Genomic DNA, 12,568 nt, shown 5'->3' on the forward strand with positions numbered 1-12,568 from the left:
AAATAAATAAATAAATAAATAAATAAATAAATAAATAAATAAATAAAAATTTTAGGGGATAACATAGAAGAAAACCTAGATGACCTTGGGTTTACAATACTAAAACACAATTCTTTTTTTTTTTTTTAATTTGGGAAGTGGGACTTGACTAAAATGAAAAACTCAAGGCTCTGTGAAAGACACTTTAAAGAAAATAAAAAGAGCCAGGCATGGTGGCTCACACCTATAATCTCAACACTTTGGAAGGCTGAAGTGGGAGAATTGCTTGAATCCAGGAGTTTGAGACCAGCCTAGGCAACAAGCAGGACCATGTCTCTACAAAAAATTAAAAATTTTTGACATTTTAGGAAGAAGGATCACTTGAGCCCTGGAGGTTGAGGCTGCAATTAGCTATGATCACGCCACTGCACTCCAGCCTGGGTGACAGAGTGAGAATCCATATCAACAAAAAGAAGAGGACAGGTCAGATGCGGTGGCTCATGCCTGTAATTCCAGCACTTTGGGAGGCCGAGGCGGGTGGATCACGAGGTCAGGAGATTGAGACCATCCTGCCCAACAACATGGTGAAACCCCGTCTCTACTAAAAATACAAAAACTTAGCTGGGTGTGGTGGCACGTGCCTGTAGTCCCAGCTACTTGGGAGGCTGAGGCAGGAGAATCGCTTGAACCCGGGAGGCGGAGCCTGCAGTGAGTCGAGATCTCACTACTGCACTCCAGCCTGGTGATGGAGCAAGACTCCATCTCAAAAAAAAAAAAAAAAAAAAAAAGACGAGGAGGGGTGGGGAAGGGAATATTATATAAATATAACATGGGGAGAACTGAAGGATTTAATACCCAAATCCAATTAAAAATAGGTAAATGATCTGAATAGACATTTCTCAAGGAAAGATACACAAATGATGAACAGGTATATGAAAAATGTTCAACATCACTCATTATCAGAGAAATGCAAAACCCCAATGATATATATCATCTCACACCAGTTTAAAATGGCTATTATCAAAAAGAGAAAATAACAAATGTTGGCAAGGAGGCAGAGAAAGGGGAACTCTTATATACTGTTGGTGAGAATGTAAATATAGCCATTATGGAAAACAGTATGAACATTCCTCAAAAAACTAAAAATAGAAATACCATATGATCCAGCAATCCCACTACTTGGTATATATCCAAAGGAAAGAGAATCAGTATGTCAAAGAGATAGCTGCACTCCTATGTTTATTGCAGCACTATTCACAATACTGAAGATAAGGAATCAACCTAAACATCCTTCAAGAGATGAATGGATAAAGAAAATGTGGCATATATATATATATAATGGAAAATTATTCAGCTACAAATGAATGAAATCCTGTCATTTGCAGGCCAGGCATGGTGGCTTACACCTGTAATCCCCGCACTTTGGGAGGCCAAGGCAGATGGATCACTTGACATCGGGGTGCAGGACCACCCTGGCCAATGTGGTGAAACCCCATCTCTACTAAAAATACAAAAGAAATTATCTGGGTGTGGTGGCAGGCCCCTGTTATCCAAGCTACTCAGGAGACTGAGGCAGGAGAATCCTTCGAAACCAGGGGACAGAGGTTCCAGTGAGCCCAGATCACACCACTGCACTCCACCCTGGGCAACAGAGTGAGACTCTGTCTCAAAAAAAAAAGAAAGAAAAAAGAAATCCTGTCATTTGCAGCATCATTGACCCTGCAGGGCATTATTTTAAGTAAAATATGCAATGTGTAGAAAGACAAATACCACGTTTTCACTTATGTGTAAGAGTACAAAAAGTTGATCCTACCGAGTGAATTGGCTCATGCCTGTAATCCCAGCACTTTGGGAGGCTGAGGCAGGAAGACTGCTTGAGCCCAGGAGTTCCAGACCAGCCTGGGCAATATAGTGAGACCCTGTCTCTAAGAAAATAAACAAATAAAGCCGGGCATGGTGGCTCACGCCTGTAATCACAGCACTTTGGGAGGCCGAGGTAGGCAGATCACCGAGGTCATGAGTTCGACATCAGCCTGGCCAACATGGTGAAACTTTGTCTCTACTAAACATACAAAAATAAGCCAGGCATTGTGGTGCGTGTCTCTAGTCCCAGTTACTCGGGAGGCTGAGACAAGAGAATCATTTGAATCAGAAGGTGGAGGTTGCAGTGAGCCAAGATTGCGCCGCTACACTCCAGCCTGGGCGACAGAGTGAGACTCTGCCTCATAAATAAATAAATAAATAAATAAATAAATAAATAAATAAACAAACAGGAAAAAAAAAAGTTAACCTCATGGAAGTACCAAGTAGAACAGTGGTTACCAGAGGCTGGGAAAGGCCAGGGGATGGGGAGAAAAAGAGAGGTTGGTTAATAGGTACAAAATCACAGATAGGAGAAATAAGTTCTGGTGTTCCATAGCACAGTTGAGTGACTATAGTTAAGAATAATTGGCCAGGCACAGTGGCTCAAGCCTGTAAACCCAGCACTTTGGGAGGCTGAGGTGGGCAGATCACCTGAGGTCAGGAGTTCGAGACCAGCCTGGCCAAAAACCTCTGCCTCCCAGGTTCAAGCAATTATCTCACTTTAGCCTCCCAAGTAACTGGGACTACAGGCATACGTCACCATGCCTGGCTAATTTTTTGTATTTTTAGTAGAGATAGGGTTTCACCATGTTGGCCAGGCTGGTCTCGAACTCCTGACCTCAGGTGATCCACGATCCTCAGCCTCCCAAAGTGCTGGGATTACTAGTGTGAGTCACAGCACCCGGCCAAGAAGAGAGAATTTTGAATGTTCCCAACACAAATAAATGATAAATGTTTGAGGCAATGAATATGCTAATTATCCTGATTTGATCATTACACATTGTATACATGTACTGGAGTATCACATGTACAATCATTATACATCAATTAAAAATATTTTTTAAATTTGGGAAGTTAGACTTGAGTAAAACTAAAACTTTTGCTTTGTGAAAGATATTTTCAAGAAGGTAAAAATACAAGCCATTGACTGGGAGAAAAATAATTGCAAAACACATATCTGATAAAGAAGTGGTATCAGAAATAAACAAAGAACTCTTAAAACTCAACAATAAGAAAACAGACAGCCCTCCTTTCTTGAGAGGAGCTCTGAAAAGAAAAGAAAAAGAAAAAGAAACAACTCAATTAAAAAATGAGCAAAAGATCTGAAAGGACACCTCACCAAAGAAGAAATGCAGATGGGAAATAGGACACATGAAAAGATGTTCAACTCTCATGTCATTAGAGGTTGCAAATTAAAACAACACCACTGCACACCCATTAGCATGGCTAAAATCCAAAACACTGACAACATCAAATGCTGACAAGGATGTGGAGCAATAGGAATGCTCGTTCATTGCTGGTGGGAATGCAAAATAGTACAGCCACTTTGGAAGACAGTTTGGCAGTTTCTTACAAAACTAAACATACTCGTGCCACGTGATCCAGCAGTTGCACTCCTTGGTATTTACCCAAAGAAGATGAAAACATGTCTAAAGAAAAACCTGCATACAAATGTTTATAGCAGCTTTACTCATAATTGCCAAAAGCTGGAAGCAACCAAGATATCCTTCAGTAGGTGAATGGATAAACTTGATACATCCAGAAATAGAACATTATTCAGCACTAAAAAGAAATGAGCTATCAAGCCATGAAAAGATATGGAGGAATCTTAAATGCATATTACAAAGTACAAGAAACCAACCTGAAAAAGCTACATACTCAACTCCATGACATTTTGGAAAAGGCAAAACTGTAGAGACAGAAAAAGATCAGTGGTTGTCAGGGGCTTGCAGGGAGGGAACCAGGGATGAAAAGGTGTAGCACAGGTGATGTTTAGGGCAGTGAGCTACTCCGTATGATACTGTAATGGTTAAATACATATCATTACACATTTATCAAAACCCATAGAATATACCTAATGTATAGACAGCAAACCCTAATGAAGGCCAGGCATGGTGGCTCAAGCCTGTAATCCCAGCACTTTGGGGGTCCAAGGTAGGTGGATCACCTGAGGTCAGGAGTTTGAGACCAGCCTGGCCAACATGACAAAACCCCATCTCTACTAAAAATACAGAAAAATTAGCCTGGCATGGTGGCATGTGCCTGTAGTCTCAGCTACTCGGGAGGCTAAGGCAGAAGAATTGCTTGAACCCCAGAGGCAGAGGTTGCAGTAAGCCAAGACTGTACCACTGCATTCCAGACTGTGTGACAGAGAGACTCTGTCTCAAAGAAAAAACAAAACCCTAATGTAAACTATGAACTTTAGCTAACAATAATGCAACAATATCGAATTATCAATTGTAACAAATGTGTCTCAGTAAAGCAACATGTTAATAATAGGAAAAATTGGCCAGGCACATGGCTCACACCTGTAATCTCAGCACTTTGGGAGGCTGACGCAGGTGGATCATCTGAGGTCCGGAGTTCGAGACCAGCCTGGCCACCATGGTGAAACCCTGTCTCTACTAAAAATACAAAAATTAGCCGGGCATAGTGGCACATGCCTGTAATCCCAGCTACTAGAGAGGCTGAGGCAGGAGAATCGCTTGAACCTGGGAGCTGGAGGTTGCAGTGAGCTGGGATGGCGCCACTGCACTCTAGCCTGGGTGAGACAGCGAGACTCCATCTCAAAAAATAATAATAATAATAATAATAATAGGGAAAACTGGGGAGCAGGGGGTGGTATATGGGAACTTTACTTTCTACTCCAGGTTTTCTGTAAACCTAAAACTGCTCAAGAAAATAGTCAATTAATTTTTTTAAATATTTTCATAACCATCCATTTAATCTCATCTTTCTCATAGAAACTGAGGTGGAGTTGGGAGCTGGGTGAGGAGTCTTCCTATGTCTTGATACAGATAATCTATTGAGATTCTCAACTGGTAGCAAAATACACCACAGTCAGATTAGCTAAACAAATATAAGAATGCATAATTCAACAGTGATGAAAATGGCCAACTAGCCTGCAAATGTACGAAAGGCTTTAAATTGCTTCCAATCTATTATTGGTAAAGAGAAAATATCCTCAAAATAGCCACTGAAAAAAGTAAAATAAAGGCAAAAGGGTTTGGGAAGTAAAATCGTAGCTTACCCCAATAAATAGCCTGAAATTCACCTATCTCTTCTAGTTAAGAAAAATAGCTTCTCTGAATAGGAGGAAGTGAAAGAATAGTGAAACTTGGTTCATTGTAAAATGGTGTGTTCCTGTGTTGGGAACACAGTAGAGATTTCATAAATACATACTATCCAACTTCACATAAGGTGTATATCCTAAATATAAGATATAATATGCAGCTACTTTGTATTAGTCCATTTTCATGCTGCTGATAAAGACATACCCAAGATTGGGAAGAAAAAGAGGTTTAATTGGACTTACAGTTCCACATGGCTGGGGAGGCCTCAGAATCATAGCGGGAGGCGAAAGGCACTTCTTACATGGCGGCAGCAAGAGAAAATGAGAAGGATGCAAAAGCAGAAACCCCTGATAAAACCATCAGATCTCATGAGACTTATTCACTACCACAAGAATAGTATGGGGGAAACTGCTCCCATGATTCAAATTGTCTCCCACTGGCTCCATCCCACAACACGTGGGAATTATGGTTGTAGAATTCAAGATGAGATTTGGATGGGGACACAGAGCCAAACCATATCATTCCACTCCTGACCCCTCCAAATCTCATGTCCTCACATTTCAAAACCAATCATGCCTTCCCAACAGTCCCCCAAAGTCTTAACTCATTTCAGCATTAACCCAAAAGTCCACAGTCCAAAGTCTCATCCAAGACAAGGTAAGTCCCTTCCACCTATGAGCCTGTAAAATCAAAAGCAAGCTAGTCACTTCCTAGATACAATGGGGTACAGGAATTGGGTAAATACAGGCATTCCAAAGGGAGAAATTGGCCAAAACAAAGGGGTTACGGGCCCATGCAAATTCAAAATCCAGCAGAGCGGTCAAATTTTAAAGCTCCAAAATGATCTCCTTTGACTCGAGGTCTCACATCCAGGTCACACTGATGTGAGAGGTGGGTTCCCATGGTCTTGGGCAGCTCGAACCTTGTGGCTTTGCAGGGTATAGCCCCCCTCCTGGCTGCTTTCACGGGCTGGTTGCTTTCACGGGCTGGTGTTGAGTGTCTGCAGCTTTTCCAGGTGCATGGTGCAAGCTGTCAGTGGATCTACCATTCTGGGGTCTGGAGGTCTTCTCACAGCTCCACTAGCTGGTGCCCCACTAGGGGCTGTGTGTGGGGGCTCCAATCCCACATTTCCCTTCTGCACTGCCCTAACAGAGGTTCTCCATGAGGGCCTCGCCCCTGCAGCAAACTTTTGCCTTGGCATCCAGCATTTCCATACATCTTCTGAAATCTAGACGGAGGTTCCCAAACCTCAGTTCTTGACTTCTGTGCACCCACAGGCTCAACACCACATGGAACCTGCCAAGGCTTGGGGCTTCCACCCTCTGAAGCAACAGCCTGAACTGCACCTTGGCCACTTTTAGTCACAGCTGGAGTGACTGGGATGCAGGGTACCAAGTCCCTAGACTTCATACAGTACAGGGACCCCTGGCCCAGCCCACGAAACCATTTTCTCCTATGCCTCCAGGACTGTGATGGGAGAGGCTGCCTTGAAGATCTCTGACATGCTCTGGAGACATTTTCCTCATTGTCTTGGGAATTAACATTCTGCTCCTTGTTACTTATGCACATTTTTATAGCTGGCTCCCATTTTCTGGGTTTTTCTTTTCCATAACATTGTCAGGCTGCAAATTTTCCAACCTCTTATGCTCTGCTTCCCTTGTAAAACTGAATGCCTTTAACAACATCCGAGTCACCTCTCGAATGCTTTGCTGCTTAGAAATTTCTTCCGCCTGATACCCTAAATAATCTTTCTCAAGTTCAAAGTTCCACAAATCTCTAGGGCAGGGGCAAAATGCCACCAGTCTCTTTGCTAAAACATAACAAGAGTCACCTTCGCTCCAGTTCCCAACAAGTTCCTCATCTCCATTTGAGACCACCTCAGCCTGGACCTTGTCCATATCGCTATCAGCATCTTGGGCAAAGCCACTCAACAAGTCTCTAGGAAATTCCAAACTTCGCCACATTTTCCTATCTTCTTCTGAGCCCTTCAAACTGTTCCAACCTCTGCCAAAGTCACTTCCACATTTTCAGGTATCTTTTAAGCAGCACCCCACTCTACTGGTACCAACTTACTATATTAGTCCGTTTTCACACTGTTGATAAAGACATACCTGAGACTGGGAAGAAAAAGAGGTTTAATTGGACTTACAGTTCCACACGGCTGGGGAGGCCTCAGTATTACAGCGGGAGGCAAAAGGCACTTCTTACATGGCGGCAGCAAGAGAAAATGAGAAGGATCCCAAAATGGAAACCCCTGATAAAACCATCAGATCTCATGAGACTTATTCACTACCATGAGAGCAGTAGGGGGGAAACTGCCCCCTTAATTCAAATTATCTCCCACCGAGTCCCTCCCACAACACGTGGGAATTATAGGAGTACAATTCAAGATGAGGAGATATGGGTGGGAACACAGAGCCAAACCATATCACACTTACTTGATATCTAAACAACTCCATAAGAAAACCATTCCTCTGATTCCCATTCAGAATCTATCTAAAAACTAGTCACATTACTAACTTTATGTCTAAGAGTACATTGTTAGCTGCTATAGATCTCTTTCTAAAAAAAAAAAAAAAACTCTTCAAGTATCATGTGAAGAAAGTTCATAAACGGTTAAGTTCACAGAAAGTAACATCTATAATATCTGGCACATAAATAGCAAAATGTTTTCTTTTTTTTTTTTTAAAGCATTACCCAGGTAAAGTACATATGTCAGAATTTCTGATCTCTAGTCACACCATAAAAAGTGACTCCACCAGGCAGTGGCTATACTTGTAATTCCAACATTTTGGGGGGCCAAGGCAGGAGGGTTGTTTGAGGCCACAAGTTCCAGACAGCCTGGGCAATAAAGCAAGACCCTGTCTCTACAAATAACTTAAAAAGTAGTCAGGTGTGGTGGCGTGAGCCTGTGGTCCCAGCTACTTGGGAGGCTGAAGTGGGAGGATTGCTTAGGCCTGGGAGGTCAAAGCCACAATGAGTTGTGATGGCACCACTGCACTCAAGGCTGGGAAACAGTGAGTCCCTGTCCCAAAAAAAAAAAGACTCATTAAAAAGGTCTCCATAGCAGGGCGTGGTGGCTGATGCCTATAATCTTAGCACTTTGGGAGGCTAAGGCGGGCAGATCGCTTGAGCCCAGGGGCTCAAGACCAGCCTGGGCAACATGGGGAAACCCCATCTCTTAAAAAAAAAAAAAAAAAAAAAAAAGGTCTCTATAAAAACGTATTTTACAAGTGTGTGGGATGAGAACTAACTGTGGGCAGATCACGAGGTCAAGAGATCAAGACCATCCTGGCCAACATGGTGAAACCCCATCTCTAATAAAAATACAAAAATTAGCTGGGCGTGATGGTGCATGTCTGTAGGTCCAGCTACTTGGGAGGCTGAGGCAGGACAATCACTTGAACCCAGGAGGTGGACGTTGCAGTGAGCCAAGATCGCACCACTGCACTCCAGCCTGGCAACAGAGCGAGACTCTGTCTCAAAAAAAAAAAAACCAAAAAAAAAACAAGTTATCAAGAGACAGGTAACTAGCATATTGGAAACTAACATTTCTGGCAAATGGGACCTATAGCAAGAATGCCTATCTTCCAGTCATGAGTCATGGATTAGGCTGCCCCTCTATTGTGAAGCAATGTTTCAGTAAAAGGAGCAGCATATGAATTATGACTTGGACAAGTTCTCAAGAAGAAATCAGAGTAAAGCTAGGTCTGAGAAAATTACATGGTATATCGCATACATTATACTAATGCTCTGTTTTCCTACTCACTCCTACTATTTCTTAATGGCAAAGAAAGTGAAACTTAGAGTCTTTAGTTCTATCTAAATCTTACTTTTTTAATGAATTTTAGTAATACTGAATAAAATTGTACAGGTATTATCTTGGTTTTAAATTTTATGAAAGTGAATCATTTAATGCATCATTATAAAGTACTTAGTGATTACACTTGTGAAAAGCTCTCACCTGTCACATACCCACCCCAGCACACACACACAATGACACCAGAAGGCAATACTCTGCTTTACCTTCTGCTGAAAAGTCTGCTACCTCCAACGCTTGAGGTCCATACACGAAGCCCTCCTGGAATCTATGAACACAGCAGAGGCAAAAGGCAGAGAAGTTTATGTAGATTTAAAGTTACACTGCCCAAAACATAAAATGCCAAATGCCTATCACAAGTCTACATATCTGCCAAGGAACTCAGACTTCAGATTTGACAATGAGCATATCAACAATATATAGGTAACATTCACAATTAATTATATATAATGCAGCTTATTGTATGAAAAGACCAAAAGTTGAGCCTTAACTAATTATATTCTTACCAAAAGAACCAATTTATACTACTGAAAAAACTAATGCAGTAATAAAGTTTGAATTTATATACACTGAAAGTAACAATTCAACTTTTTAAATTATGTGAGAGAGCCAATACATATACAGTAGTCCCCCCCTTATCCATGGGGGATACGTTCCAAGACCCCCAGTAGCTGCCTGAAATCTGGGATAGTACCAGACACCCTATACACGCTGTTTTTTAATCTGTTAACTAAAATGGCTACTAAGTGACAGGTAGTGTCTATAGCATGGATATACTGGACAAAGGGATGATTCATATCCCCAAAGGGACAGAGGAAGACAGTGCTGGACAGCATAAGATTTCATCACACTACTCAAAATGGGTACAATTTGAAACATGAAATCTTTATTTCTGGAATTTTCTATTTAATATTTTCAGACCACAAGTCAGTAACTAAAACAGCAGAAAGCAAAACCACAGATAAAGGGACAATTATATAAAGAATATAAAACAAATTAAAGTCTGGGCACGGTGGGTTATGCCTGTAATCCCATCACTTTGGGAAGCCAAGGCTGGTGGATTGCTTGTGCTCAGAAGTTCAAGACCAGCATACCAGCATGGACAACAGGGAGAAACCCCATCTCTACTAAAAATACAAAAACTAGCTGGACATGGCAGTGCACACCTGTAGTCCCAGCTACTTGGGAGGCTGAGGTGGGAGGATCACCTGAGTCCAGGAGGTTGGGGCTGTAGTGAGTCCTGATCACACCACTACACTCCAGCCTGGGCAACAGAGCAAGACACTATTTCAAAAGAAATCAAAAATAGGCTGGGCACGGTGGCTCACACCTGTAATCCCAGCACTTCGGGAGGCCGAGGCAGGCAGATCACAAGGTCAAGAGATCGAGACCATCCTGGCCAACATGGTGAAACCCCGTCTCTACTAAAAATACAAAAATTAGCTGGGTGTGGTGGCACGCGCCTGTAGTCCCAGCTACTCGGGAGGCTGAGGCAGGAAAATTGCCTGAACCCCGGAGGCGGAGGTTGCAGTGAACCAAGATTGCGCCACTGCACTCCAGCCTGGCAACAGGGCGAGAATCCATCTCAAAAAAAGAAAGAAAAGAAAAAATAAAAGAAATTAGGTGGAAAAATACACTTCACAAAATAGAGAATGGCAAACCCTGCAGCTCAAGGTACATTCTCTTCTTAGAACCAGAAATTACTGGGAATATCAGAGAAAAGCAATTAAAAACAGACCTAGAAGAGGACAACGTAAAAGAAAAAAGGAGAAAGTAGCACTGTAAAGCTATTCTAGTGGCAAAATTTAATTTAATTCTGACAGTAATGTTGAAATAAGCAAGGTACTACATATGCTAGGCAGTATGGGAGAGAAATCTACCTTGTTCCAATATCAAAATAAAAATAATCATGAAACATGAAAGGCTTTTCAGAAAACATTCATGTAAAAAATTAAGGATTTAATCAGGTAAAATATTTGATCTCAGATTTTATTTCATTCTTTTCTGGTAATAGGGATAAAAGACTACAAAATATAGCTGATGTATGAGAAAAATGAATCAGATAAATTTTATCAGCTGTTAAATTTAAAAGAGAGAGGCATATTATCTTTATGGAATATTTAGAAATCTTTAAAAGTATCATCAAATAATTAGGAAAGAAGGAACAAAGTATTGTCTTAAAACCTGATGACACGTCAAGGAAAAAACAGCATTTTAAAACACTGGCCCTGAAGCCAGGTGACTTGAGTTCAAATCCAAGGTAGCTCATTTAATTGCTTTGTGACATCAGGCACTTAATCCCTCAGTATAACCAGAGTTGTTCAATGAGGACACCTTCACCATCTCTCAGATTTATACTGAATATCAGTGAAACAAGGTTTTTAAAAATGTTATAAATCACAGAGTGCTATTTTATGCAAAAACTTAAGCCAGTGCATTCTATTTAAATTAGCGACTTAACAAAAGTTGTTAACTAAGAACCAGAGAAAATAGCCGGGCGCAGTGGCTCATGCCTGTAATCTCAGCACTTTGCGAGACTGAGGCAGGTGGATCACCTGAGGTCAGGAGTTCAAGAGCAGCCTGGCCAACAAGACAAAAACTCGTCTCTACTAAAAATACAAAAATCAGCTGGGCACGGTGGCGTGCAACTGTAATCCCAGCTGCTCAAGAGGCTGAGACAGGTGAATCGCTTGAACCTGGGAGGTGGAGGTTGCAGTGAGCCGAGATCGCGCCATTGCACTCCAGCCTGGGCAACAAGACTGAAACTCTGTCTCAAAAAAAAAAAAAAAAGAACCAGAGAAAAATATTATTTGCCCAGCCAAATAATCTGGGGAGCTGTGTGAGGAAGCCCAAAGAAGCAATCAAAAGTTTGAGCTGGCCAAAAGAGCCTAGAATAGTTAGTTGTCAAAGCTAAATGGCAGCCAGAAGAGCACAGTCCCCAAGAGATAATTATATCAAATTACTAATTTAGCAATATGCACAGCCTCAGCTGTATCTTCTCTTAATTCCCAAAACAGCCTTCTAGACTGCACCCTCCTCTAAAGCAGTGCTTGTGACATTCTAAGTTAAGTGCATTTGACATACTATGTCGAAACACACTGACTACTTGAACATTACATATAATCCTGAAAACTAAAGAGATAAATTCCCATCCATTAAAACAATAATAGCAGCAAAGGCTTACATAATAGAATGTTTGATGTGCCAGGCACAGTTCTAAGAGTTGTACAAGCACTAACTCATTTGGTCTTCAAAACTCTGAGATAGGTACTATTATACTTTAAAGATGAAGAAATGAGACACAGGGAATTTAAGAAACTTGCCCAAAAGCATGCAGCCAGAAGTGGCAAGTCAAACCCAGACCACTCCCAGAAACATGTTCTTCATCACCACATCATCCAGCCTATGAAATTAAAATCATACAACCCAGCATCTATCTATATGTAAGAAGCCAAACAATTACACGTGTTCTCAAGTATTCAATCATGCTATATATTCCTCAGCATATGCAACATTTTCTCAGAAAATTCCAATTAAAATGTTGTATAAAATATGTAACAAAATGAGAAATGTTTGATATGAAACTAAAAGAAGAATTAGAACTTCTTCAAAA

General features: G+C 41.3%; 1 protein-coding gene across 7 annotated transcripts in view; it reads right to left on the bottom strand.

Moving 5' to 3' along the window:
• Positions 1-12,568, bottom strand: part of CDK19 (cyclin dependent kinase 19) — a 205,825-nt gene that overhangs the window by 153,420 nt on the left and 39,837 nt on the right. For 5 of the 7 annotated variants that reach the window (XM_058435479.1, XM_032156625.2, XM_058435478.1 and 2 more), the window contains one exon: positions 9,162-9,223. The exons of the other annotated variants lie outside the window; for them this stretch is intronic. Coding sequence is in view for 1 of the 5 variants with exons in the window: in XM_032156608.2 (XP_032012499.1) it covers positions 9,162-9,223 (62 nt within the window). In the remaining 4 variants the exon portion in view is untranslated. The remainder of the gene's footprint in view (positions 1-9,161; positions 9,224-12,568) is intronic. 7 annotated transcript variants of the gene reach the window in all.

This window comes from Hylobates moloch, unplaced genomic scaffold (assembly GCF_009828535.3).
Source record: "Hylobates moloch isolate HMO894 unplaced genomic scaffold, HMol_V3 SCAFFOLD_2, whole genome shotgun sequence".
Lineage (NCBI taxonomy): Eukaryota > Metazoa > Chordata > Mammalia > Primates > Hylobatidae > Hylobates > Hylobates moloch.